Source organism: Cibotium barometz, chromosome 12 (assembly GCF_041138505.1).
Source record: "Cibotium barometz isolate CiBa-2024 chromosome 12, ASM4113850v1, whole genome shotgun sequence".
NCBI classification, from domain to species: domain Eukaryota; kingdom Viridiplantae; phylum Streptophyta; class Polypodiopsida; order Cyatheales; family Cibotiaceae; genus Cibotium; species Cibotium barometz.
In genome coordinates this window covers 55,369,533-55,397,349 of record NC_141057.1, presented here as the reverse complement: position 1 = coordinate 55,397,349, position 27,817 = coordinate 55,369,533, and the positions used below count along the sequence as shown (strand labels likewise).

The window sequence follows — 27,817 nt, the reverse complement described above, 5'->3', positions numbered from 1 at the left end:
GTCATCCGAGAACCTATTGCTAGCAGAAATGCCCAAAAGACCTAGCTAGAGAATTTCACAACACTTTTCCACACTAAGTCACAACATATGCCATGATAAACCATAGTATTCTAGACATTGCATATGGGGCTCAAAGACAAGAGTAGCATAACTACATTCAGTAATCCTTTGGTGTACTTCTTATATGACTCTTTTTGTTGTCCACCATTGGCAATCTCTCTTCTCTTGCCTAGCATTCTCTTTTTCTCCCTATACTACCAGGTTGTTACAATAAAGACTCCTGAATCATTCATGATGCATCAATTATTGGTGAGAACAGGCACCATTAAATGGTGGAACTTGTTCACCCCTACTAACACCTGGCACACCGGGTGGGATGACACACTACACCAGCAGTTGAACCCTTCTTCTAGCTCTTCAATCTTCACGAATGAGTTTTTTTGGAACTACTGCAAATCCTGAATTACTCAATCGCATTCCTTCCTCGATTGATTCAATTGGTACATTAGTGCCACCATCATATACAAACTCTAATTTTGTTCTTATAATGTATATGGGCTCATATTCTCTTTTGTGTCTGCTTATTTTGGCATGTCTACGACATGTATTCTCTTCCATCCTCCTATGCTGTACTAAACATCATCCTTAAGAATCCCAAGCTTCTCTTAAACACTAAGATACTAGCTACATTGAACCATCCAAAGCACTCTTATTGGTTTCCAAGCAGACTAACCATCGTCATGGTAATGCTCTACTCATACACTCAAGGGTGCTTCAAGCAACAAAATCATAACCTTCAAGCAACAAAATTAGAATGCATGAAATCCTAATCCTTGCCTTCAAAGGTACCATTGGCATGACTCAACGGACCATTTCCTAGTGCACAAAGCCACTCAATCATAGGTCTAAACACAGATAGCCTAACCATGGCAAAAGTGTGTACACAAGAAGCATACATGACCTGATGGATATTTGGTCCTTACATTACACATTCATACTTAACTACACGCATGCACACACACCTCCTACTATTATTATGAAGCATTAGCCCATGCGAATTGATGCCTACTTTATAGAACTAATTAACTTAAATGATTAAACATCATTTACATATCACCTAAGCGCTTATTAAGGGAAGCACCAAAATGTGAAAGTATAAGAGTACATCATCGAATAGACGCATTTGCAACCATACCCTTGTACAATCCCAAGCTTTCAAGTATTCAATAGGTTAATTACATCAAGCTTGTAGAGTGCTCTCTTTTTTCCTTCTTGGTTAATGATGACCTTTTAACCTGAAGGGTGTTAACAGCACACCCTGCTTACTTGCATCCATTCCTTGAGAAAGGGGAGACTTGTAATATACAAAATAACAGAAAAGTACTTACGGGAGACTTAAATTGCATAGCAATCTAGCTTTAAAGATGTGAAAGCTTTGATATCTTCAGTCACAGCAATGACAGTAGCCAAATGAGTACATAAGAGCTTGAATAGCTGGGGAAAATAGTATAGAAACACGTGTTACTTCTGCACTTCAGACACTGTGACACAAATTATGGTTTACTCGAAACCAAAACAAGGCAATGAATTTGACGTGTTTGGCTGTTCTAAGAGCCATTGGCATCAACCAAAACAGACTTCCCATATAAGAACTGCATGCGTATAAAAGGTGGCCTAGATACACCCATTCTAGTGTTGTGATGCCACCTACAGAAAATGCATGACTTTTTTCACCCATTAGAAGAACTCGAAATCCAAGTAGTGACCATTAGAAGGCACCCCTGTGCCTGCACCTGCACCCTCTGCTTTCTTATCTCCAAGAGTGGCCTTTTCTCCAAGCAAGCCTTTCTCTCCAGAGGTACCACTAGGGGTTGCTTTCGGTAATGGCTCCATGTCAAAGGGCTTTGGAATCTCCGGAGGAGTTGTGCAGCGTATTAGTGCCCAGTTGACACCTTCAAAAAAGGGATGTTGCTTTATCTCTGTAGCACCTCTCTTGAAACCTAACCTATGGTGGGGTTCCTTCACAAGCAGGCCCCGAATCAAATCCCGAGCCCCAAAGTTCACCATAGGTGCCTCTGGAAATCTGAGTGGTTGTCCAACCACATTAAACAAAGTGGCCCGATTTCCTGGTCCTTTAAAGGGGGTCTTTCCAAATAGGAGTTCATAGAGAAAAATGCCGAAGGTCCACCAGTCAACAGCACTTCCATGCCCTTCTCCTTTGATTATTTCCGGGGCAAGGTACTCATGAGTACCAACAAAAGACATGGACTTGGCACCGGTTGGCTCAGCTATGAGCTCGGGCAATGGCATGACCTGATTCCCCACTTCATTCTTTTGCTTCCTGCTCTTTTTAGACTTAGACTTGGACCCAAAGAATTTTGGCACAAAGCATGAAGGCTGTACACAAACCGGTTGTACACAAGAGGGCTCCACACAAGAAGGTTGTATACAATATGCTGAGATCCTCTTTGACGGATCGAAGTCGGATGATGATGACTTGACCAGAGTCGGGCTAACCACACACCTTAACGACAGGTCGAAGTCTGAAAGCATTATGTGCCCATCGTCTCTCACGAGCACATTCTCTGGTTTTAAATCTCTATACACAATTCCCAGCATGTGAAGATACTCCAAACCCATCAGGACTTCAGCTGCATAAAACCTATTAAAAAAAAGACTATTAAAAAAGGCCAACTACAGTAGAAAACTAAGCATCATCAAACAAATTGAAACAGCACTACGTTAATATCCATGAAAATATTAATGCAATAGAGGCCTTGAGAGGAACACAAACGAAGCCCTCAGTGTCAAAAGATGTAAGCTAACCCCTGGGGCCTACTAGCTGGTTGGCTGCAGCCGATCTGCCAGCACTCGACCTGCTATTCCAGTCCAGCGACTGCCACATCTACAGCCTCCGACCTGAACTTGGCCTTGAGAATACCACCACTCCAGGCCCTTCTTGTTCGCCCTGATCTGGCTGCACAAGCTGGCCCACCTACTATCCTGGCCATCTGTCCCTGCTATCCCTTGCTCCATCCATTGCCAACTTGGTGCTGTGGACACTCATCCTGGAACCAATGATTGAAAACTGAGATGTGTCACATTCGACCCCCCACTATGATTGCACCTTTGCTTAGTCGCATGGTGTCTTACTAGGCATGCAGCAATTAAAGTAACTTGATTCCACCAAGCATCACACGCAGGCTATACAAAGCAGATAGAGGACCTGTCACAGTCTAGAACAGTCTTTCAAGGATTTATTACATTCAGGCACACCTATAAGGCTGACAACAGCACAAAAAGCACCCCATATCATTTGAGAATTGCACACTTTGCAGAGCAGTTTTCCAGCCTTGCGTAGGCCTGCAAACAGTGAGTGTCTGAACATAGAGCACAAACTTACAGCGAAGTAAGTAGCCGCCAAGAAGGAAGCATGTATCAACCAATTTAACATGTTGAAGTAGCTCCAGCTTGAACAAGACAAAGACCCTAAAGAAGCATCCAAGAGGCTGTCAAGAATGTGACTGACATTTCAGAAGCAGCTGAGCAAGACAGACGATGAGCATCTGAAAAAAGACTGCAAAAGCCCATCGCCAACACCACACACCTGTCCCACAGTCTACTGAACACCTGTTGAGATGGCACTTTGGAATTATGAAGTTGAAGTTAACAAGGGTGGATTAAGAGGTTGGCATTCACCAGTACACCTTTGATTGAAGCTGATGAAATCTTGGGCATCCAGCTCTTGCATCAATATGATTCCTTGAGAGACTGGCAATGTCACATTTCACATTGTAGAGAAAGGTTCCAAAGCCGGTAATCATTCACCACTATTTGAGATCTATGTTCAAACATTGTCATCTATTCAGCACAGAGAGTTGGCGCACAGGGCCTTTAAAAGTCTAATAGAAAAGTGTCGGAAAACAAATCACCGCCAGTGCATATCTTGAGATAAACCCTATCTCCTTCTGAAAAGATCATCTCTCTTCTGTCCTTGTTGGCCTGCTAAGTGTAGGCCTACTGCGATTTATCCAATCTGGCTTTCATAGACTCCAAGATCTCCTGGTAAGACTCCATCAATCTGTTAGCTTCAGGCACTGAGGACGACATCCTCGTCAACAAAGACTGAAACGATCTTCCTCGTCTCCCACCTAGGTCCAAAAGGAGGCTCCGGCATGGTATCTGTACTCCACCCTCCGCTCTCCTCGATGGAACTTAGCACTGTATGGGCAGCAGAGCCAACTGGGCCTCAATCCACGGGCTATCTGGTGATCTCTCCTAAATCCACTACAAGGAAGTGAGGCTCCTACTACGGATGCTCCTCCCTTGCGTCCGGAAGCCATCCAATCTGCTTTGCGCCACCTCCTGTAGTGAATTGTTGATCTTTCCAAGGCCAGCATCCAAGACGCCTGCAATGACTGATCCCGAGTGAATCCAATCTCTCCCAAATCTCCTCTATCCTGCTGCATATCTCGAAGTCCTGTATGAGGTTATCAGGGATCCGGGTGCTCAAATGCTTGTCCTGCCTCCAAGGGTCCTCCAAGGATAAAATAATCGGTGCCTGCAAGAATACCAATCATGCCACCACGTCCACAAGCCCACTCATCTATATAGAACCGGTCTACTCTGGACAAGTTAGGGCTCGTACTCCTCCTGTCGGATCTCGAGAAGCACTTACTTCTAGGGCTGCAACCAAACTTCAATAAATGTAAATGCTAAGGGTCCTCTCCCCTCAGAGCCAGAATCAACTCCTCCCAAGCATAGTTCATATCATACGTTCCAAGTCTACCATTCTTCAGGGAGAATGATAGGTATGAAAAGGTATGATTCAGCCCCTAGTGGAGTTTCATACATGGCCTTAAATTTGGGGCCATATATGCATGTGGGAGTTGGGACTTAATAACACTTAGCCCTTCACATTGCACATCATAAACCAAAAGACAAAATTCACACAACTTCAAACTTCAAAGATTGAAAGACTCGAGCCTCAAGAAGCAAATCCAACGACTAAAGATGCATCATGCCACGACTTCTTTGTCATCATTCTGCTTCCTCATCATCATCTTCTTCCTCCACATGAGAGGGAGATGAAGCATCCATCTCATCATCACCTTGCTATGCGGTGGCAACTCCCACTTCAACATTTCTACCTCCCAATCCCTCATCCTCCTCAAGCTCTCAGCCTTTCATCATCTTTCTCTTTATTGATCATCTCCAAAGTCACCTCCGAACATCCATCCATTATAAACCTCTCCATCTGACTCTTGCCCCCTTCCTCTCCGAATAGGAGAAACATGCAGCATGCAACGGAGAGTGTATCATGTCCCACCGTTCAACACACAAATCCTTTATTTCTCCAAGCTTGGCAGCATCAACACCATCAATATTTTGTATCTTCTCTACCATGCAATCTGTGAGCTCATAAATCAGCCCCATTAATCTCCCTGTCAGCCAAGCGAAGAATCTTCAAGATTGGGACAAAAAGCTTCACAATCAACCCGGAATCTAGCCAAAAAGAGCTTCCCAATATGATACTTGACACTTCCTCTAGGCTCTATAGCTAATGTGTGGAAAGTCTCTCATGAACACCACTCATCACATACCACCAATCTTCTCAAGCCACTATATACCCTATCATCCAACAAATTTGCAAGCACTATGAATGTGTATGCAAATCGTGTTTCACTTGCCTTTAAAAGTTTCTTTGTGCTATGCTTTCTAAACAAAGCCAAAGCTTTTTGCTTCCTGGTAATAAACCTAACTATCTTCTTTCCTTTCTCCAACACTGGAGCGATCCAATCTAACTTGCCAATGTCTTCGAACAACAAGTCCAAGCAATGGCAAGTACAACGGGTGAGGAAGATAAATGGCCATTCTTTCTCTATGAGCTCTCTTGCATGCACACAATTGGAGACATTGTCCATGCATACTTGAACCACATTTGCAAGACCAAATTCAAGAAAGACATCTTTCAAGATGCCAAAAATATATTATCCTGACTTGTTATGGCCACTACTATCCACAGACTTGAGGAACATTGTGCCATGGATACAAGAGACAAGAACGTTGATAATAGACCACTTTCTTGTGTTCGACCAGCCATCACATATAATAGAACAACCATACTTCTTCCACTTTTCTCTAACCCCAAGCGAATCTTTTTCCACGCAATTAACTTCCTCTTTGCTTTCCTGGTCTCAAAAAGGAATACCTTCCTCTCCTCCTAGTGATAGGTGGTGTTATTGGGAGAGAGATGGAATCTCCCCCCCACCAACGCTTTGGTTCTAGCTTAGACGGTCATGATTCCATCCCTTCGTATCTACAGAGCCTCTCCGGAGTCAGTTCTTCATGCCATATCGCTTCCTTGTCTCCAGGGAGATCCTATTCTACAGTGAGTTGAGTACTCCAACCTTCCAAGCCAATGCTTCATTTGCTGATAGATGGATCACCTTCCTAGAGCTTGTCCTCTCGCCGTTAGTCCAAGAAGGCGCCTCCAGTTCCCCCCTCCCCCCCAAGTTCCCAGTTCAGATCCTCATCAGGGGATGGGGGGATACCGGCCCCCAAGCATCACAACATCAAGGCCCGACCTCGATCAATCCCAGTGCAAGAGATTGGTAGACCATTGGCCCAAGGAAAAACCATCGTTCAACTTCCAAAGCAAAGAAACTCTACCAGACATGCAGGCTGGTAGGACACAGAAGGATACGGTTTTGATAAAGAACATTTACGAGCATTTACACACACCCCCAAAGTACCCTATTAGTTACGTCGATTGTTTCATGGAACATTCAAGGTTTGGGAGAAAAGCAATGCTATCAAAGGCACATGGTTCTTAGAGAAGAGCTTAACAAAGCATAGTCGGTGGGCCCATTGACATTCTCTTCCTCCAGCAGCATCATCTTATAGAGGGGCGTACCCGCCATTGCAAGAAGCTTCTGTAGGGCAGGAGTCACACCTTCTGGTCCCATGTTTTTGGCCCCTCCGAGACAGGGTGGAGTATGCATTTTCGTCAACGAGCAACTATTGCTTGCAGCGGTCAACTCAGGCACCATTGTCAATGGGGGAGCTCAATGGGTGACCATCAGCTTTGAGAGGACAGAGTGGGCTTTCTGAATGTATATGCGCCGAATGTTGTAGCAGGTAGAGCCACTTTCTGGACGACAGTTCGCAAATCTCTACCATAGGGAGATTTTTGGTGTATGGTTAGGGACTTCAACATGTTAGACGATTGAGGATAGACATGAAGGTGGCATGACTACAGTTTCTGGCACAGAGTACTCGGCTTGGGAGCATAGTTCATATCATTCGCGCATGTTCAAGAAAACGTTGGAAAAAAAGGAGAATGATACCTGGGTTTCATGCATGAGGGTTTTTTATAATAAAAAATTTTGGGCTTTTGGGAAGTCGTTGGATCTGGTGATTTGAAGTGTGTAATTGCACCGACTTCGAGGTCTTCTCTGACTTTGTACTTGCGCCCGCTTTCGAAAGCCTGAACCCATCAGGCAGGTATGTCAAGAGCCGTGTACGCCTCTTGCAACTTGCCAGTATGTTGCCTGTACGCCCATTGCTTGCCATGGACCATGGCCCAACCGCGCAGGGCACCGCCCCCCAAGCTGTACAAAGCCTAGGCCATACAAGTCATACAACGTACAGGCGGTAGGGCCCATTGCCCAATGCGCAGGTCCCAGGGCCCAATGCGCAAGCCCCTAGGGCCTAAACCCAATTCAAAAATTGGGATTTTTTTCAATTTTACAAAAACTAGGCCTTTTAAAAATTTGCAAAAATTGGGACTTTGAAAATTTTCCAAAAATTGGTGCCTTAACAAATTTGCAGAAATTGCAGCCTGTCATCACAGGAAAGCTTGAGATGCCAGCCAAAGGGTCGCACCCTGGGTCGAAGCCATGTTGCCATCTTGCAAAGAAGGCCTAGGCCGTATGCACTGCATGACAGGGCTCAATTGCATGACTCTGTCCAATGCTGCAAGTGAATCAAACTCAACTTGGTAGTAACCACGCCCCAAGGGATGAATATCATTGATCTTTCCAAGCTTGCCAAGAAGGCGTGCCTGTAAACAAATCCCTGAGTTGTCCACGTGTCAGGCGGCTACCCACAATCTTGCAGACCAAGGTGGAGGCCTCCAAAGATGCGACTGTCAAAGCGAGCAGCTGGAGGTACGCTTCAAAGAAAGAAAGGCAAGGGATGGCAACCTCGGCCAGGGATGACGGAGCGGCTGCCATGAAGTCTTCCTGGGGTTCAAAGACCAGAAGATGAAAAATCTTGGCTAAATGAGAAAACTACCTGAAAGCTGACACCGCCTAACCAGGGGATGAAGAAGAGGATTGGGAGGTGGAAGCAAAAGGAGAGGCGAAAATGTAGAACGGAAAGGGGGGACTGATGGGCAGCACCCGGGAGGAGAAGAAAGAGGAAAGGGGGGGGCGAGGAGGTGCAGGGTGGGTACTCGGGGCGGTGCACAGCGCAGGGGGCAAGGGCAATGGACAGAGCGAAGCAATGGCAGGGGGCTGAGGCAAAGGAGGGAGGCGAAGCAGAAGGGGGAAGGCGGGGAATAGCGCACGCGGGCCACAGCAGCGCAAAGGAAGAGGGAAGCAGGAGATAAGGGCAGGCGAGGTGGAGGCGGAGGCGGAGGCGTTGGCGAACGCGATAAGAGGGACATAGGGAGGGCAATGGTAGCAGATGCGCAACGGGGGAAGCTCTGGCAGGCTCATGCTTTGACTTGCTGGTCGGTTTTTCACATGCTATTTATTCTCTCTCTCTCTCTCTCAGCCTACACAAAACCTATGCAGCATGGCACATCCCAGTGCGCCAATTGCAGTCTGCCTGCTTGCCCATGATGCTCATGAGTGGAATTGCTGCACCTGACCTGATTATCCTTGACTTGATTTGCACCCCACAAACTGTATATTTTGCAGGTTGATCTGACTTGAATGCTTCAATTTGTAATTCAAAGTATTCGTATGAATATAATAACTCCCAATTTTTCAATGCATAGAAAATTTCTAGTTTTTGTGGATGAAAGTGTCAAAAAGTATTAACATGAAAAGTTTTCCATTTGGAAAACGTTCTTTTTTCCCCAAAAAAAAAAAGATGTTGGAAAAACATGGACAACAACACTAGTCCAGTTTAGATGGGGAGATGGCATCTGGCTCCTTGTCAGGTGTGGTCTGTAAGTTTACTTACGTTTTTCCTGATTTGTGTCTTCTAAGAAAGATTCAAGTCTTGAATTTCAAGCTTGACACTACTAATTACCTGAGCAAATAGGACTTGCAGAAGAATGGGTCTCAACCTTATAAATTTGAAGCAAGAAACCCCCTTTGATTTCATGGATTCTGAAGATAAAAATAGTACATGGCTGTTACAAACGAATTGTCATAGAATATCCACCTATCATGGAAGAAACTTAGTAATCGCTTGAATAGAAAAAACCAATTCATATCTGCTCATAAACTAGTGATGAGAACCATTGGTTATGGTGGACACATGCTGTGGATTAAAACATTGACAGTGCGCAGTTCCACCCATATGCACCAATCAATTGTGGCAATAACTCATGCATATCAGGTCTTGTTTGTACACATTATAAGAATATAGCACAGCGGAAAGATAGATAGCAAAATAAAGTGCAATGGACAATGCAATAGATAGAGAATTTTAAAAATTTTGAGACAAGTACAATGTGATGGTGCTGTCCAACCGAGCGCTCTCAAGTAGAGCTTAGATGGCAATCTAGACTGACCCTGGATGGAGAAAGTATGTGGATACTCATAAGTATTGGATTCCACACAATGCAAAGCTACAACAAAGGGGCTCCTTTTAGAGGTGAAAGGGAGCATCTAGGTGATGTCATGGGTGACATCATGTGATGATGTCATATGATGACATCATGCTTATGTCATGGGCGACATCATGCTTACGTCATGAATGATGTCATGGGTGACATCATGCTTATATCACGTGATGACATCATGTGATCACGTGATGATATCATGCTTATGTCATGATGATGTCATCACACCTTATACTAGAGTAGCTTCATGCACAAACCTCTATTTGTACCCTAGTCATCTCTTAACCATCAATGGTCACAATAAGACCCCTTCCAGTGTCTAAGTTGGGGTTCCCACCAAAGACATGTGCACCAATGGCGTCTCCTCATAATGGGGGCCTTTACAAATGTGCACCAACCATAGATGTGAGATACATGCTGAGAGACGGGCATTGAGTGTATACTAACAGCCCCCCTCAATATCTGTCCGAAGACAGATTATATTCTTGACCCAATGCCAAGTCGATGAAGATGCCATGTGAGTTGATCCTTCCCAAGAGCCTTGGTAAAGATGTCAGCGCAATTCTGGTCCATAGTACAGTACTCCAGCTCCACTATCTCATCCTCAATCAACTCTCGCATATAATGGTACACAATCTCAATGTGCTTTGTTCGAGCATGAAACACAAAGTTCTTGGCGATAGCCATGCAACTCTAGTTGTCGCATTGCAAGGTTGTAGCCCCACTAATCTGAACTCCCATGTCCACTAAGATCTTCCTCGGCCATACTGCTTTACAAGTAGTAAAACAAGCTGCCTTGTACTCAGCTTCTGTAGAAGAAAGAGCTAGTAAAGGGGTTGCTTCTTGTTGGTCCAAGAGAAACACCTAAACCAAGCAAAAAAAAAAAACACCTAACCCAAGCCAAAAACAATATCCACAAATTGATTTCTTGGCATCACAATATCCTGCCCAATCTAAATCACAGTAACCCATAAGAGTGTCACTTGCATTGTAAGTAATGACGTACTCAAAAGTATCTCTAATATACCTAAGTACTCGCATCCCTTGCTTCCAATGACACTCTCGTGGCTTATTGGAAACTGCTCAAAACACCAACTGTGAATCTGGCATCAAGTCTAGTATTAGTGAAAAATGAAACTCCCCACCAGCTTCCTGTACTTCTTAATGTCTACTAAGGGTGAAAAAAATCTTCACATTCACCTCCATAGGTGTTGACATAGGTTTGCAGTCAGTCATTCCAAATGCTATGAGAATCTCCCAAGCATACTTCTGCTACGATATGAAGATTTTATCTAACTCTTGCCAAACCTCAATCCCAAAAAAAAACTAAGTCTGTCATCTCAAACTCACGGCTTAGCATATCCATTCTCTGCTGGATCATTTCTTCATTGTCACCTGTTTCATCCCATACAATGCCTTCTTCAGCCCTACAAACTTTGCTTTTTGATCTGAGCATCTCAAAACTTGGTGGCTGAGCTACATGACCTCCTCCTTGAGATGTCTATTCAAAAAATGTTAATTTGACATCCTGAAAAACTGCACTGTTTATGATCAGCCAAGGCAAGTACCACCCTGATACTTGTCATGTGAGTTGTGGAAGCAAAGGTTACAGCAAAGTCAAAACCCAATGCAACCAACCTAGCTTTGTATTTTTCAAGTGAGCCATCAACCCTATACTTAGCTTTCCAAACCGATTTGGTACCAATTACCTTTCTGTTTGGTAGTCGGTCAACTAGCTCCCAAGTATTATTTTTTATGATGCTGTCATACTCAGACTACATCACGGCTTTCCACTTTGGATGTGCTAAGGCTTCGTCCAAGGTGGTTGGCTCCTTTACTATTCCCATTATCTCAGCCATCAAGGCCATGCTAACAATGAGATCAGATGCTCTTCTCTACTCTATTTGCCTTGATCTGCGTGGTCCATCTACTGAAGATTCTCGCATCTCAAGTACCGGGTTACGCTTATCAAAGAGGAGTTGTGCCACTTTGAAAGTGGCTTTTCGTGTACTGTAGCAACAGACTGGTGTGATGTGTAAGAGTTTTTATCCTTTGAAAACTCCTCCTCTTTGAGAGGAAATCTAGCTGCTGGGTTAGGCTCATGGTGGATTATTTCTCCAACTAATGATAGAGTGGATGTACATGTCTCCTCCACTGAGTGTGGCTGCTCCACAAATACCACATCTCGGCTGGTGATTATCTTCTTCAACTCTAGATCATAGAGTCAATAAGCCTTTGACTCTTGACTATATCCAAGAAAGATACACTTCTTACTTTTGGCATCAAGCTTTTTCCTAGATGCATCTAGTACATGTACATAACATTTACACCCAAATGTTTTGAAATGAGACACTGAAGGTTTCTTACTAGAGTAGGCCACGTGCAGTGTGATACTCTTCAGCGCCATTGTGTAGCTCTAATTGAGGATGTAAACTGTTGTGCTTATTGCTTCAGTCCAAAAAGTGTCTTATAATCCTTTCCCTTTTAGCATGCATCGAGCCATCTCCACACGACCGGTCCAATCACGGTATTCTACAACACCATTTTGCTGAGGTGTGTGAGCAGTTGTGAGTTGGCGCTTGATGCCATTCTCCTTGCAGTAGCCATCGAATTCCGCTGAAAGAAATTCTCCTCCTCAATTTGTACGAAACTTTTTGCGAATCCAATATGACCAAATCGCTTGTGCCAAAGCTTGCTCGTGCTCTTATATGCAATCGTTGTAAGGGCATTCAGCTCGTACAGATTATTGCACCTTAATCCTTTGGCGACTACCTTACCAGCAACATCTAGAATTTCTCCTTCACCTTTCTTGAAAGTGTACTTCAAGTCCACGATCTATCATCGTAGCAACTGTCAACAGATTCCTCTTGATTTGAGGTACATAGAGCACCTCTGCCAGCTTCTTCTCTTCACCTGTAGAGCTGCCACAAAAGAGATGGTTCCAAACCCTCTAGCTGGACATTTAGCATTATTCCCAACAACATTAATGGGCTCCTGTAGAGGCTTCCAAGAACTATACCATCCCTTTTTACTAGTCATGTGTCGGAATGCTCCACTATCCAAAATCCATGAATCATCAACAACAACTGGAGCCTAAGCAAATGAGCATACCTCTTCAATGGCGATCCAAAGTTCAAGCTCGGTCTCAACATTGTTAACTAACTCCTTTCCCTTCCATGAAGACTTTAGGGTGCCGTTCTTTTCATCAACCTGCTTCTTTCTACAATCTTTGACAACGTGACCCTTCTTGTCACAATAATAACAACTCCTTTGAAACTTCTTCTTCTTTAGCTTCTTCTTCTTGTCATCAGAAGATGTCATGCCTTTGCCTTTAGCATTGGCCAAAAATACAGCATCACCGCCATTACGGGTCTTCAACCTCATCTCTTCCTCAAACAACATAGCACTAAATTCTTCAAATGATAGAGGTGGAACTCTAACCTGAGTCTTTAATGCTTTTGTGGGAGAATTCGGATGCACCTCTGAGCTAGTTCTTCACTCGTCTTTGTAATTCCCACAGCAGCCATTTGATCTCGCAAATTTTTGATCCACGTGATAAATGCTTCAGCAGCTACTCCTTCAACAAACTTCTCAATGGACAAGCTAATTCTCCAGGTTCTGAATCCTGGTCTAATTCCGGGTCTCATACTGATTCCTCAATATGGTCCAAGCCTCCGATGCCTTAGTTGTATCTTGAATCAGAGTAAGAACAGAATCACTTACGCTGGTGACGATGGCACAAAGTGTATTAGCATTGCGCCTCTTCCACACCCGAAGAAGTGTAGCATCTAGTGAAAGTATGTTCTTGCTATTATTGGGATCGGGGGTTCCCACTGGTTCTGCATCCGTTCCCAGAACAGTTTCTAGAAGCTCATAAGAGTCTAGAATGGCATTGATTTTGAATTTTCAAAGAGTTTAGTTTGTCCCATCAAGCTTGCCTTCTGTGAAGGCTGGTGGACGAATACACAGGACTAGTGTAGCAAAACAACAGAGGTAGAAGCCATAACTCCTAGTATTCTATGCAAAAAAAAAGACTAGACTTTATGCACTATCTCTACTAAGAGCACCTAAGCTCACATACCATATAAGAATATAGCACAGCGGAAAGATAGATAACAAAACAAAGTGCAATGGTCAATGCAATAGATAGAGAATTTAAAAAATTATGAGACAAGTACAATGTGACGGTGTTGTCCACCCGTGCGCTCTCAAGTAGAGCTTAGATGGCGATCTAGACAAACTTTGGATGGAGGAAGTACTAAGTGTGAAGGGTGTGGATATTCATAAGTATTGGATTCCACACAATGCAAAGCCACAACAAAGGGGCTCCTTTTATAGGTGAAAGGGAGCATCTAGTTAATATCATATGTGACATCATGCTATGATGTCATGATGATGTCATGGATGACATCATGCTTACATCATGGGTGACATCATGCTTATGTCATGAATGACATCATGCGTGATGTCATATGATGATGTCATGGGTAACATCATACTTACATCATATGCTGACATCATGTATAGGTCACGTGATGACATCATGCTTATGTCATGATGATGTATCACACCTCATACTAGAGTAGCTTCATGCACAACCCTCTATTTAAGACCCCTTCAAGCGTCTAAGTCGGGGTTTCCACCAAAGACATATACACCAATGGCATCTCCTCATAACGGGAGCCTTTAAATATGTGTACCAAACATAGATGTGAGATACATGCTAATAGGCGAGCATTGAGTGTATACTACACACATAAGGTTCACAACTTGTCCAAGAAGAAGTACATCTCATTTTATTTGAAAAGCTTCAGAACATGCTTTCAATGCTACTTGAACTCTTGCATTTATGAGAACAACAAACTTCTATCCAAGGAGTTAATCGAAGGCCCGAAGAGAGGGGCTAAGGTGGCTGGAAGAGGAACATGGTTGTGGCATTTGATGAAGAGAGAGAGAGAGAGAGAGATACAATGCACAAAGATAGAGATTAGTTGCACAACTCAAATGATGTGACTTCTGTCGTATTACTTCAATCAAGGACAATGCTTTTATAGCCCTAGAGCCTCTCCTGTATGACATCACTGCTTAGGTCATTAAAAGTATAATATCTAGATATTTGGGTGAACCACTTTAAGAGTGGGTTCACACACATATACATATGTTGCTCTTTTCGAAGCTGTTCACACACCTTTATCCTTTTGTACTTGGATAAGGCTTGTTCTCCAACACTTCCCCTCAAGCATTATCCTAGTACAAACTTTATTTGGATAAATCTATGCCTATGGAACACTTTTTACCTTTGAAGTTCTTCTTTGTGAAGGAGGAGTTGTCTCCCTCCACTTTGTTCTTTATCTTCCTTTCTTCCTTGAAGGAAACTTTGACCCTTCCAAGGTAAGATTTGGCACATTCTTCAATGTGGTGATGAGGTTTCCATAAAGTTCTTCCAACATGGACATTAGGCATACTGGGCCATATCATCTTCAACTTGTACCTTTATACCTATACCTGTAAGCTAGTTCATAAAGGACTTCATCTTGTTCACATAAGCATCAAAGCTCTCATGTGGTTGCATTAAAAGACCATCGAACTCTATCTGCAAAGAAACTTTGCCCAAGTCCCAAAAGGCTTGTCCAACTTTTGATAGGCTTCTTTGGAGGTTGGGAGATCTGCATCATAGTGTATGAAATTATCAGAGAGGCCAAGGGCTAAGAGGCCAAAGGCTCTTTGATTCCTAAGCTTCAATGGTTTTTGAGCTGCATCTTGATTTTGGGCATCTTCTCTTCTCCTTCAATGAAAGGCCAAAGGCTCTCCCTCATGAGACTAAATTTCATTTTAGTCTGCCAGGTGTGGAAACTTTCCCCATTGAACTTGTCAATGAACATGTGGGTAGCCATGATATGCTTTGAATCTAGGAAAGTCTTAGCACACGAGAGTTCCCAATGCCAGTGTGTAATCTTTTCCAGATAATGTTCCAAAAAATTAGGGTTTTCAAACAAGGGGGTTTTAATCAATGATGCTTTAGCATGCTATAGCAACACTGATTACGCAAGGTTTGCAGAAAATAGAAAAAGCCACAAATTGATTTTACTTTGCTGATTGATTGATTATGTCAATGCTATTACACCTTCAAACTACAATCATCATCTTCTGCATTAACCAAACGCCACTCTCAACATCTTCATTGGTCAGATACCACCATGCACCATCAATCATGCTAGGAATCAATCAAGTAGGATCGCCAAGTGTGAATGGAGAAAAGCCATTAATAGATTGAGAAACATTGCAAAGAAATTGCACACATAAAAGACATTAGAGACAAAAACAGAGATTTTCATGAACCATTGTGTATTTGCCTAAGGTCTAATCACCATATAATAATGTAAATGTCTATGCTAACACCTAAGCTAATGAGTAATGTGTCCACTAACACCTGGAACACCCGGTGGGTTGGATGCCAATCCAAAGTGTGAACCCACATAATTGCCAAGGCATGCCAGAAATGAAATCCCATGAGGTACAAGCAATGCCATGCTATATCATACAATATGAAGATATGGAACCATGAACCAATAAGGAGATCCACACTCCAAGAGCATGGAGTGAACCATGTGCCCACCACATCATATTGAAGTACATCATTTGACCGTATTGCTCGTATTGTGAGGAATATGGCCATAAATCAAGAGATTGCCCAAATCCTCAATGTTCTCATTGCAAGCGACGTGGTCATAGAAAGAGAGATTGTCCATTCTGTTATTGTGATAGATGTAAGGAAGTAGGTCACAAAGAGAAATCTTGTCCTCTTGCTTTCGAAGAGGAACTTCATTATCTACCTGAAGTTGTTGATGTTTCCAAATATGATTAGGCTAAAGTGGTGATGGGTAGATCTGAGGATAGGCTTTGCAAGCCATATCCATGGAATGATGAGAATGGTGACTACCTTATGTTAATGATGCTTAATAGTGGGTCTCAAGTATGTTTAGGAATGCCGCCACTATGATGCCTTAAGGGTGTATTGTAAGGAGCATAACAGGTGTAAGTTTTTCAAAGGGGAGCATGCTGCTCGTGTTAGAATCATGTGGCATTTCAAAGTATTGAAGAAAAATCTTAGTGATCTTTATTTGCACTTCGAGGAGAGGGAAAAGACGAAGTTCTTAGCAAGGGAAGAGAACGGGGTTTACCATAGTTTTACTGTTGACAAAATGGATGAGAAAGAAGATAAGGAGAGTAATCTTGCTTACCATTATGATGGGATGGATGTGGAGGTGGTTGAGGGACCATGGGAGGAGGCATGAAGGCCAAAAGAGCCAAGTGATGTCCTTGGGTGCCCCTAGCCTCGCATTGGATTTACCCTATGGTTTGGCAGATGGTCAGGATACTGGCGGTGATGACGATGTGCATAGTTCCAGCTTATTGGTTGAGGATGATGCTGTCATAGTACCTTATGTTGTGGATAGATTATTTACTCCTGATGATGATCAGGTTATCACATGGTTCTTGGTTTTTAATACTCATGATGATGCCATAGAGTCTCTTGATGGGGATAGCATACATCATGATGATGGGCATACACAGGATGGGGACACACAGAGTGATGATGTGATGCATGGTGATGTGATTTCCATTCATGATACCATATATATATACCTAGTTGAATCCAGGAACATGCCCAAATTCACCTTTTGAGAACGTGCATGTTATATACTCATGGTAGTCAACCCACAAGACTATATAACCATCAACTCCATTATGCATAGTATGGACTAGATACTACGACATCCCCACTAACGTCATCACTGCCCAATAGTGGGTGTAGAACTCTATATCACGATATGCTCTCTCTCTCTCTCACACACACACACATAAGAGCATATATTCACACAAAGCCCTTCGTACTGAGTTTCTGTCAAACCTCGTACTTCACATGGAAAATATTACCATGCTTCTGGATATCTCCATCTTTTATCCAGAGCCAAATTCCTTGTGTGGAGGTTTTGTTTGAAATGAATATGTTCTCATGGAGGAGCATGCATTTGCTCTTGATCATGATCCGGATGTTACCAGAGTTGATGACCCTAATCCGGATAGACCGGATAGTCCGAAGAGTCTGGATATTTCAGCCATAGATCCAGATTTACCAGTTTTTCATGATGATGCAGAGTTTGACGTTCTCATTGAGCCTATGCAATTTGTGGATGATACAATTCATGATCCGGACATTCCAAATATTCGTTATGTTCTTGATTTTGATCCAGATTATGTTTTTAGGTTTTTGTGTTGCTGTTTCTGTGTCTACACTCATCAGAATCGGGCGAGAGTAGACTTTTAAAAAACGTCTTGATGAGTTCTTTGATTCGACTGTAACATCTCCACCATTGACTTGCCGGTTCATTATTCTCAAGAGTTGCCTTCATCGTGAATGGTGATATGGGCTAAACCCATAACGATAATGCAATTGGTAATGATTGCATAAAGAATAGAAGGGGAAGGGCACTTTGAGTCAACCGAACCAGCAGGTAAAACTAAGGAAACAGCACTTGGATGTGATTACTTTGCATCCGCTTTCACTTAAATCTAATAAGTGTAGCTCAGTGCACATGGCTGAGAACCCAAAAAACAAGGCAAAAGCAAAAAAAGCACAAAAAAATGTAGCGGCTTTCTTTGTTGGTCAAACTATATAAAGACATGTTGGGACCATTTTTGAAGACATTTGGAGCTTTAAACTCTCCATAGAAAATTGGAGAGCACAAGATTTTATCACATTCCTGACTAGTTCTTCGACTGCTCTTGATTACATTTGACCGCATCTAATCATTTTATAGTTTTCTCCACTCCTAAACCAGATACCAATTTTCAGCAACTTCAGCAGTTTTGACAACCATTGACTGCCATTTGACCAGTCTTTCACTTGAGTCAACAGACCTTGAAACTATGTTTACAAGAGATCATTAACGAGGACTTGTTTTCTGATATCTTGGAGCTTAGTTTTGGATAAAACAACACGTTTATACAACATGCTCTATTGCACCAATGTGTCCTTTTTGAACCAAATCTGTTTAAGTGCACATACTGACAAACTTGAAGGCAGAGAGCTCTAGGAAAGCTCAACAACAGTACCACGAAAAAGAGAGCTCTAGGAAAACTCAGCAAGACTACCACGAAAAAGACAGCAAGTCAGCACAGACTGGCACTGCTACAAACAAATTCAAGAAAAGTCTTCTTGCTACAAAGCATCCGGCTTGTAGGTGTCGGTACGACCCACACCCTGTTTCACAACCTAGTCTAGAGAGGTTTTCCCTTTTTTACACATCAGGCATCTCTTCCAATTGGCCTTGATCCTATCACTCTCTGCATGGCTGGCATATCAATGGCATCTAGCAGAGAAAGTGCACGTGCAAAATGTGCAATCCTATATTGCGACAAACCAAGGGATAATGTCTGAATCTTCTAGGCAGCAAAAAAGAACACGCAATACAAGACAATGATGTGTAGGCAGAAAAAACTTAATCTTATAGATATTTAAGATAATACTCCATCAAAGAAAAGTATAGAGTAAACGGTGCAACCTTCAGTGTAAGAACATACATACCGAGCAGCTACCTCAGAGAAATGCTTTCCTGGTTGTTGCTGCCTGAGCGTATGCAGATCTCCACCAGGACAAAACTCCATCACCAGGCAAGAGAATTTTTCGGTCTCAAAATGTGCATACAAAGTCGGCAAGAAGGGGTGATCTAATGATGCCAAAATCTCCCTCTCTGTCTGAGCCCGTAAGAGCTTCTTACGACTAGCCAATGACCCTTTATCCATCACCTTCATAGCAAAATGGCATTTGCTGCTGCTCAGCTCCGAAAGATAGACGCTGCCAATATCCCCACATCCAAGTCTCTTGAGCAACCTGAAATGGCTCAGCCCAAGAGTGCCATCCCGTGTACGTACCAATTGGATCGCATCCCACCTTGCATCATTGGCCTTGTGAGGCTTATTGGGGGCACCAAAGATGCTACTGCTGACGCTTTCATCACTCGCTGAGCTGCTAATGCTAACCCGGCTAACACTACTCTTCACACTTTCCGCAGCTGAGTCACCCCTACCACTGCATTTTGCTTCATTCGCATTAGTGTCACTGCTTTTTTCATCATCAGTGTGGATGATAGAACTAGTCTTAAGATTGATGATGCTGTCAGGAGGTGATCCACTTGTACTTCCTTTCTCAACAATCCTTTCCAAGGTTAAAATGCTGCTTAGATGAACAGAAACCTTGTGCACAGCTTCCACAGAATCCACACTAGCCGTTCTTGAGCTGTTGGCACTAGTCCCTGGAGAATCCAATGTTGCCATTGTTATGTTCTAATGTATACCTGCAAATCCATCCGCATCTGACTGCCTCCCTTCAGTAAAGCATTTGTGCCGACATCAATCGGTCATCTGCAGGGGTCTTCCGCAGGTTTACATAAACTTAAAGAGAGCTAATATGTGTTTCTCACATAAAGACAGCGAGCTAGCTGCATGTGACAGAAAGAAAAAAAGAGCGTCAAGATTAACATTAGTTGGCTAGCATCATGCATGATGATGCCGAGCTTTATACCCGACTCCAAGCATTAGTTGGCTAGCATCATGCATGATGATGCCGAGCTTTATACCGGACTCCGAGCATAAGTCTTATGATTGTACTGACTCATTGTTTTTGTGCAAAAATGCAGAGATGTGAGCTTCCTAGCCTTGTCAAGCTTTCAAAATGTTGTCATTACATAAGGTAACTTTACTGGATTATGGTAAATCCTAACTAAAGATTAGAATTATGCAACATGAGTCAGTTGGGGATTGGAATCATGTAAAATGTGGCTTTGGAGCACCTCTATATGAAAGGGCTTCATACAAGCAAGTGGAAAAAGTGCATGAAGCTTTCTTTTGCAAAAAAGAGAGGCAAGGTATAATGAGGCATTTGGCCGCCCCTGAAAATGGCTGTCTTTTGCTAAGAGAGAGAGAAATCCAACTGTACAAGAGGGTGGATGATGCAGATCTAGGTGCAAGAAAGCAGATCAATGTGCGGAAAAGCAAGGGATACCTGCAGAAACTCCAAGATCTAAGCCTCTTGATCTCTCATGCAAATGATATGAAATCAAACAACAAAGCACTACCCTTTTTCTTCAATGGTGCAGGAGAACTCACACAAGGAAGAATGTGAAGAAATGGGGCAAGGATCAGGGTCTGCTTTTCCTTGCAGAAAAATAAGGATAGGATCTGATAAAAGATGATTTCTTTCTGCTGTCCAGAAGAGAGAAGCAGAAACCCTAACCTTAATTAGCGTTTTTTTAAACACAGAAGAGGGGCAGGAAGCTTTGAGATGAAATGCAGCAGAATTTCAAGAGACCACCCTGTTGTTTACACTCAAGCTTGCAGGAAAGAAGAGCTCACCTTGCTTCGGAAGTCCAGTTTGTAGCGCACACCCACTTCACAAAAATTGCCTTCTGCGCTGTAAGGGTCAATCAAATAAGCACTGATTTCTCCTTTTCTGCTTGTGGGCGAATGATTGTGTTATAAATTTAGAAATAGCAGAATGTGATGAACTCTGGGACCCAAAGGGCCAGAAATGGCAATAAGTTTGCAGTAAATTGTGGAGAAATTCTGGGACCCAATCGCAGATATTGCATGAATTGAGATAAAATTGGTGAAAAATGGATGGGCAAAGCTCACACATGGGGAAGTTGCTAAGCTATCATTTCTTCAACTGTACGCTGCGCTAGCTAGCTTAACAGTTGGGAAAGAAGAAAGCACAGCATGTAAGGTTTTGTCAAGGGAAAACGTGAATGTTACCATCCACCCACCTAATCATCCATCCTGTTGAGAGAGTGTATTATGCGTGCGTGCGTGTATTTGTAACGGAAATGCTTATTAGCCCGCAAAGAATATCCCTGGTAAAGTAACATCATCGAAAAGGGGCATGGCCGGCAGTGAGCAAATTTGAAGGCTGCTTTAAGCCTAAAGAGAAACCCACCTTTGGAAATTGGGTGCATTTTGTTGAGTAAGTAATGGTTTTTTCACTCTAACGTACCTTGTATGCCTTCCATTCTAAAATCTTCAAGTCCCAATGCATAGCTCCAAAGCAAAGTATGCGTCTGTGGGGTCTTCTGGTCCTCTAAAGGAAGCCTTCAAGCTCGTGTTTGGGTGGTCTTTTCTTGTGCATCTCAAACACGTGAAGAACCAATGAAAAATCTTAGGCTCTTCTATTTACAATTGCCATGCCCATTGCACATGGACAAGCAACAATCATACTCTCATGTCCCCATGTGCAATGGCTATGCCCATTGCACATGGACAAGAAACAATCATACTTCCATGATCAAATTATCCTTTCAATGTAGCATTTTCACCTTTTAGACCCTAGCACCTCAAAGCAAAGGAATAATCTACCTTAAGTTAAGAGCACCCATGCCTAATGATTAAATTATATTCTTAGGTGTGGGGGCTAGAGCTACCCACACCTTATATCTTAAACAAACTTTTATGTTTCTCCTTCAAAAAGCAACATAGAACATCTTTGCACATGTGTTGAGCCCCCCACATCCTACCATGCATTCTTGAGCAAAACAAAGGAAGCTTGAGTTGCCTTATTCTAAATAATTAAGGAAAGGCTCCTAGCCACCATCACATATGGTGTTAAGGATTTTAGCAATTTCATTCTAAAGTGCCTAAGAAGTATATATTATCAGGTGCCACACAAGATTTTCTTAACAATGCTTAAACTCCAATCAATTTGATTAGTGACGCACAATACAAGAGATGCTTCATCTTGGTGTGAATATTCATTTATGAAGTATGAATATTCCCTTACAGAATGATGATATACCTTGACATTGCTTCTTCTCAACATTTCTTTGACAACTCTAATTATTTGGCTCATGTAAGCAAAATGAACACCCCTCCTTTGTGTGCAATCTTATGCTTTTGGTTTTGCACTTAATATATCCCCATCAACATGTTACTTGGAAAGAGGTTAGGATGAAAAACAAGCCAAAATGACATGTTCAAAGAACAAGGACCTCAAGAACTTTAGTTGTATCAAATTAGTCATCTTACTTTTAAAAGACAAGGTGAGACCCACAAACCTTCTAAAGTGCAAATTTCCTACAATATTATTCAGTCTCATGGTCTATAAACTTTTTCACCAAAAAATTGAAACATGAAATCTTTCAACAGGGACTATAACGAGCTAAAAAATTTCCCACACCTTCTCTCTCTCTCTCTCTCTCTCTCTCTCTCTCTCTCTCTCTCTCTCTCTCTCTCTCTCACGCACACACACACATGCATATAAGGCCCACCCCTTTGGTGTGATTTCATTGACCAAAAAGAGATCAATATTTCAACTTCTTGTGTCTTTACTTTTTGTTTTTTGTGCAATCTAATTGAAACTTTCCCCAACCTCGCTTAATTCCATCCTTTTACATTGCCTTGAAGGTGGTAGGTACACCACCTTCCCAGAATTCTTTTTTTTTTTAGATGAGCAAAAGTTTTTACTTCCCCCCTAGTTCATTGTTTCTTCTTCATCTATCTTTTATTTAGGTTGTCATTTCATCATTGCATGACCTCACTACCCATCACATCACTCCCAATGTTGAAGCCTCAATGATTCTTTTGCTTCCATAATCAAAAACTTTATATCTTAGTCGCATCTAGATAGTTATAATGTGACGAGTGCTACTAGAGCATAATATTAGTGACACCCTTTAAGAGTGCATAAAAGTACATGCATGTTTGCCTTTATTCTTTAGAGAGAGAGAGAGGGGAGGGGAGGTAAGGAGAGAGAATTGCACTAAAGGCTTGAGGAGAGCAAAACCCACGTGAAAATAAAGTGGATAACATGTCATGCCTTATCTTGAATTATGGTGGACACTCTCTCTCTCTCTCTCTCTCTCTCTCTCTCTCTCTCTCTCTCTCTCTCTCTCTCTCTCTTTCTCTCTCTCTCTCTCTCTCTCTCTCTCTCTCTCTCTCTCTCTCTCTCTCTCTTGCACACACACACACACACGTGTATGCACATTGTGCGCACGCACACATTGTTACAACTTATAAATATCACAATCTAAAGGTTTGACCTAGTTGTACTACTCTCCTTGTTTTCATCTTCTTTTACTAATATTCTTACATGATTTGCATTGATGAAGCACTTCTTTATAATTGTCCTGCTATTTCCACACATATAAGCCTATGTTATATTTGTAATGCTCATTTGTAGCCTTTTAAAATGTCTAAAGAAGCTTCATTGTCAAGTGCAAAGTCTTTCTTTGATATACATGGATAGGGATTTTTTCCACAAGGCATGATTTTTTTAGAGGCTGTTTCCTATATTTATGAGTATCTAGGAATCTATGTGCATTCAACAGAAGATATGATTACAACCAACAGGCTTCTAGAAAAAATATTTTATTATATCTCACATGCAATCCACAAAGAAATAGATACATATATTTATAACATAGGCCTTATGAAATTTCTAAGGAAGAAGAAAAAGTATTCATAATAACTCCCTTGGAGACACACAAAACATTCAAGAACAAAATATCACTAATAACTCTTTGTAAGTTATAAATGGTGAGATTGATAGAAAGAACTACATGAATTTTCAATGATGTACATAAATTGTATGTTTTTATGAGTTAAATTAACATGGAAGAATTTAAGTCTTCACTTATTTATTAAAAACCACAAAACTTTTTGTGGTTTTTATTTTTAAATTAACATGGAAGAATTTAAGTCTTCACTTAAATGCTATTTATTATGTTTAAATGCTATTTATTATGTTTTCTCACAAGAGCATGAGAGTCTGGCTTTATTTATAAGTATTAGTTTAAATGCTACATATCATGTTTTCTGACAAGAGCATGAGAGTCTACTTGTAGCTTATAAGAATAATACTAGTAACCAAAACTCACAAAATATAATGAAATCCTAAAAGTAGTGTAATAAATGTTGGAGCATAGGAAAACAAGATTACATTGTAAAAAACTAGCTTAATATGTTAACTAAAAGAAGCTTTAGATTTATGCTAAGCTTATTTATGGAAGAGGATTCATTTTGAATTGTTTTTTAACGATAAATTCAACAAATAGTTGTCTCTAAAGCTTTGAAAAGTCTTCTATCCAATACAATACATTAAATAAATTTGTTATCTAGTATGGCAACCAATTGTTAAAAGAATAACAAATTATCAGGTAAGGTCACAAAACCATTGATAAAATGACTTCTTTAGCATAAAATCATACTATACACCTATTATTCTTATTTTTCGATTGTAAATTTTTTTTAAATGAAGAATAGTTTTATGTATTAGGAAGAATTGTGCCTACACATTGAGGACCTCCACAACCAAGCCAGCAACTATATCAACACCTATGTAAGAAGCATATATGCTTCCCCCCAATAGCTAGACCTTAAGCTATATAATGAGGAGGAGACAATTTAAAAAATAAAGGTGTACAAGTACAAAGTTGACCCCAACCACATCTAAAGTAGTGGTAAACATAAACATTTTCCCTATGACACTTAATATTCCAAGCAGTTAACTAGGCTCTTTCTATAAGCAGACTCTATAGAGGAGAGATCAACCCATCTATTTCAAGAGGGCATGTAGGCAAAGTTTCTCACTAATACACCCATTTCCCCTTTTGGGTTGTGTCATTCAAGATTCCTTCCTAAGAGAAGACGAGAAGACCCTACCATGAATAATTATAACAGCTAATAATCAATTTCATAAAGCATCCTAAAGCAAAGCATTAATACTCAATTTACATTTTACCCAAGGAGTCCTACTAAATGAGCAAACGCGGTAGAAGGGGGGGAGAATCGATGTTTCTTTTTGCCACACTATGGGGCATGGCAAGAAATATTGTACCAAGTGGTAGGCTACACAAGCCACCAAGACATCTACCTCCATAGTCACTATTATAGCTTCATCCACACCTCTAGCATCAGCCACCCACTAATGCCATACAACTCTTACCTGCTTTAAACTCAATACCAATGGTGGTATTTGATGAAGGAGGGTGAGGTTGAGGGGAAAAATAAATCCCTCATCCATGCTTATGGCACAACAAAGGGACAGCAGTTTACTATCCTCTTCAATACTATTTCTCCTCAGTTGGCTAAAAAGATGAGTTGCACCCTTGTACCCCATCATCTGGATGTGCCTAGACCTATTTACATGTGGTCTTCACACTCATATTTCCCATAATACTTAGCAATTTGAATTCAAGGTTCAAAAAGCCACATTTCAATAGGACTTCATTGTCTCACCTCTATTGGGGTGTGATATAATTCTTGGCATTCAATGCTTTAGGGAGTATACACTATTTCTGATTGGAGGCAGACACTTTCATAATTGTTGATGGTGTTCCTAAGCTTGTCCTTATTTGCGATGATAGGAGCATTCCTTGCATTCCACTCATCTCCCTTATCCAAGCCCAAAGATCCCATTAAAAAAGGAGGCGAATGCTTTAATTTATGTCTGTAGTAGCCAGCAGTATGTTGTTCAACATAAGATGTTGTGGATGTTATTGGCATGCTTTTTATGCCCACCATGACTTGATGCTAACACTTAGCATTAAATGTTGGCATTAATAACTATAGGTGTTGGCCAGTGAGCTAGCATTACATGCTGGAAACTGCTTGGTCATAGTCTGGATCTTGGGTCGACACATGAAAATGGGATGCCATATGATGCTTGGTACCATATGCTAAGGCATATACATGCCTTAGCATATGGTGCCATGTACATGCCTTTGATATCCCCATGCGTTGGCCAATGGGCTGGATCATGTCCATCCACCTCTACATGCTTCTTATATGCTTGTGTAATGCATCTATGGACTGAGTAATGCTTGTGTAATGCATCTATGGACTCAGTTGACATGCCCTAACCTTAGATGACTCTATACGCTTGCTCTCCAAGTGGGTTAAGGGACTAACCTTGACATCTAATGCTAGGAGACTAACCTACAGAGCTCGTGCCTGATATGTCCCAGACTGGGGCTCAATATGGGGCCATAACATACGATAAAATGTTCCTAAAAGGGTAATAATGTTATATAAATGTTACACTACCAATGTGTCACATAGTGTAGGGTGTATGTGACATTCCCTCTTGCTTAGCTTGGCAACATGTTCATGGCTTGCAAAGTAGTCTGACAAGATTTGTGGGTACTCTTGGAAGAACTCTTTGTCTAGCCATACAGCTTCATGAGTGCCTCGGTCCTTGAACTTTGTGATTCCATCTATGGAGGAGAATCTACTTGGGCATGATGACTTCGACTTTGTTAACCATCTTAGGGTTTTGCTCATCTGACACCACTTGCCAAGCTAGTCTAGTAGTATAGGGCTTCAACCAAGAAACATGGAAGAGGTTATGCATAGTCCAACTGTCTATGGTAGCTTAAGCTTTATGGAGACAAAATTAATCTTTTTGATGATAAAAAAAAAGGGCCAAAACTTTGAAATGAGAGCTTGGGACAACGCTTTTGCTGACTTGCTTCAGTCTATGCTTCATGATCTGAAGTGATCTAGAGATACGACTTGCTTCAATCTATGCTTCATGATCTGAAGTGATCTAGAGATATACCCAATCCCCTTCTTTGTAGTTGACATCTCTTTTTGCATTTGTTGACTTGCCTAGGGTATGCTTCCTGTCAATGAGATTTAGCGAGGTACTCCTTTACTGACTCAATGATTTCTAAAAATGTTTATGTGGTCTTGTTGGCCTCCAAGGAAAGTGACATCGTTCTCGTAAGAAGTGACAAGAAATGATGGTGGCTAAAGGCTACCTCATGAGGAGTCCGATCAATAATGGATGAGTGAGTATTGTTCCAAATTGAAGTGACAAGAAATGATGGTGGCTAAAGGCTACCTCATGATTGAGGAGTCCGATCAATATTGGATGAGTGTGTATTGTTCACGATTGCCTATACCAAAGGAAGATAATGCTCTCACTTTGACTCGTTGATCATCGCAATACGGTTTGAGAACATC

The 27,817-nt window shown here is 41.7% G+C and overlaps 1 protein-coding gene across 1 annotated transcript; it reads right to left on the bottom strand.

The window, feature by feature from the left end:
• Positions 1-1,182: 1,182 nt before the first annotated feature.
• Positions 1,183-22,000, bottom strand: LOC147633604 (serine/threonine-protein kinase D6PK-like). Its single transcript, XM_086806732.1, has 3 exons — positions 21,218-22,000; positions 19,392-20,304; positions 1,183-2,662 (listed from the first exon to the last, which is right to left on the bottom strand). The coding sequence occupies exons 2-3, from the start codon at positions 20,138-20,140 to the stop codon at positions 1,738-1,740; spliced, it is 1,674 nt and encodes a 557-aa protein (XP_086662858.1). The 5' UTR covers positions 20,141-20,304; positions 21,218-22,000; the 3' UTR covers positions 1,183-1,737.
• Positions 22,001-27,817: the final 5,817 nt, after the last annotated feature.

What these genes read in the sequence shown, in the direction of transcription:
- LOC147633604 (XM_086806732.1), bottom strand. Translation starts at nt 20,140, where the DNA reads ATGGCAACATTGGATTCTCCAGGGACTAGTGCCAACAGCTCAAGAACG. An exon ending in TTCTCTGAGGTAGCTGCTCG is followed by an intron (nt 2,663 to 19,391) that starts GTATGTATGTTC and finishes TTTTTTTAATAG; the next exon opens with GTTTTATGCAGCTGAAGTCC.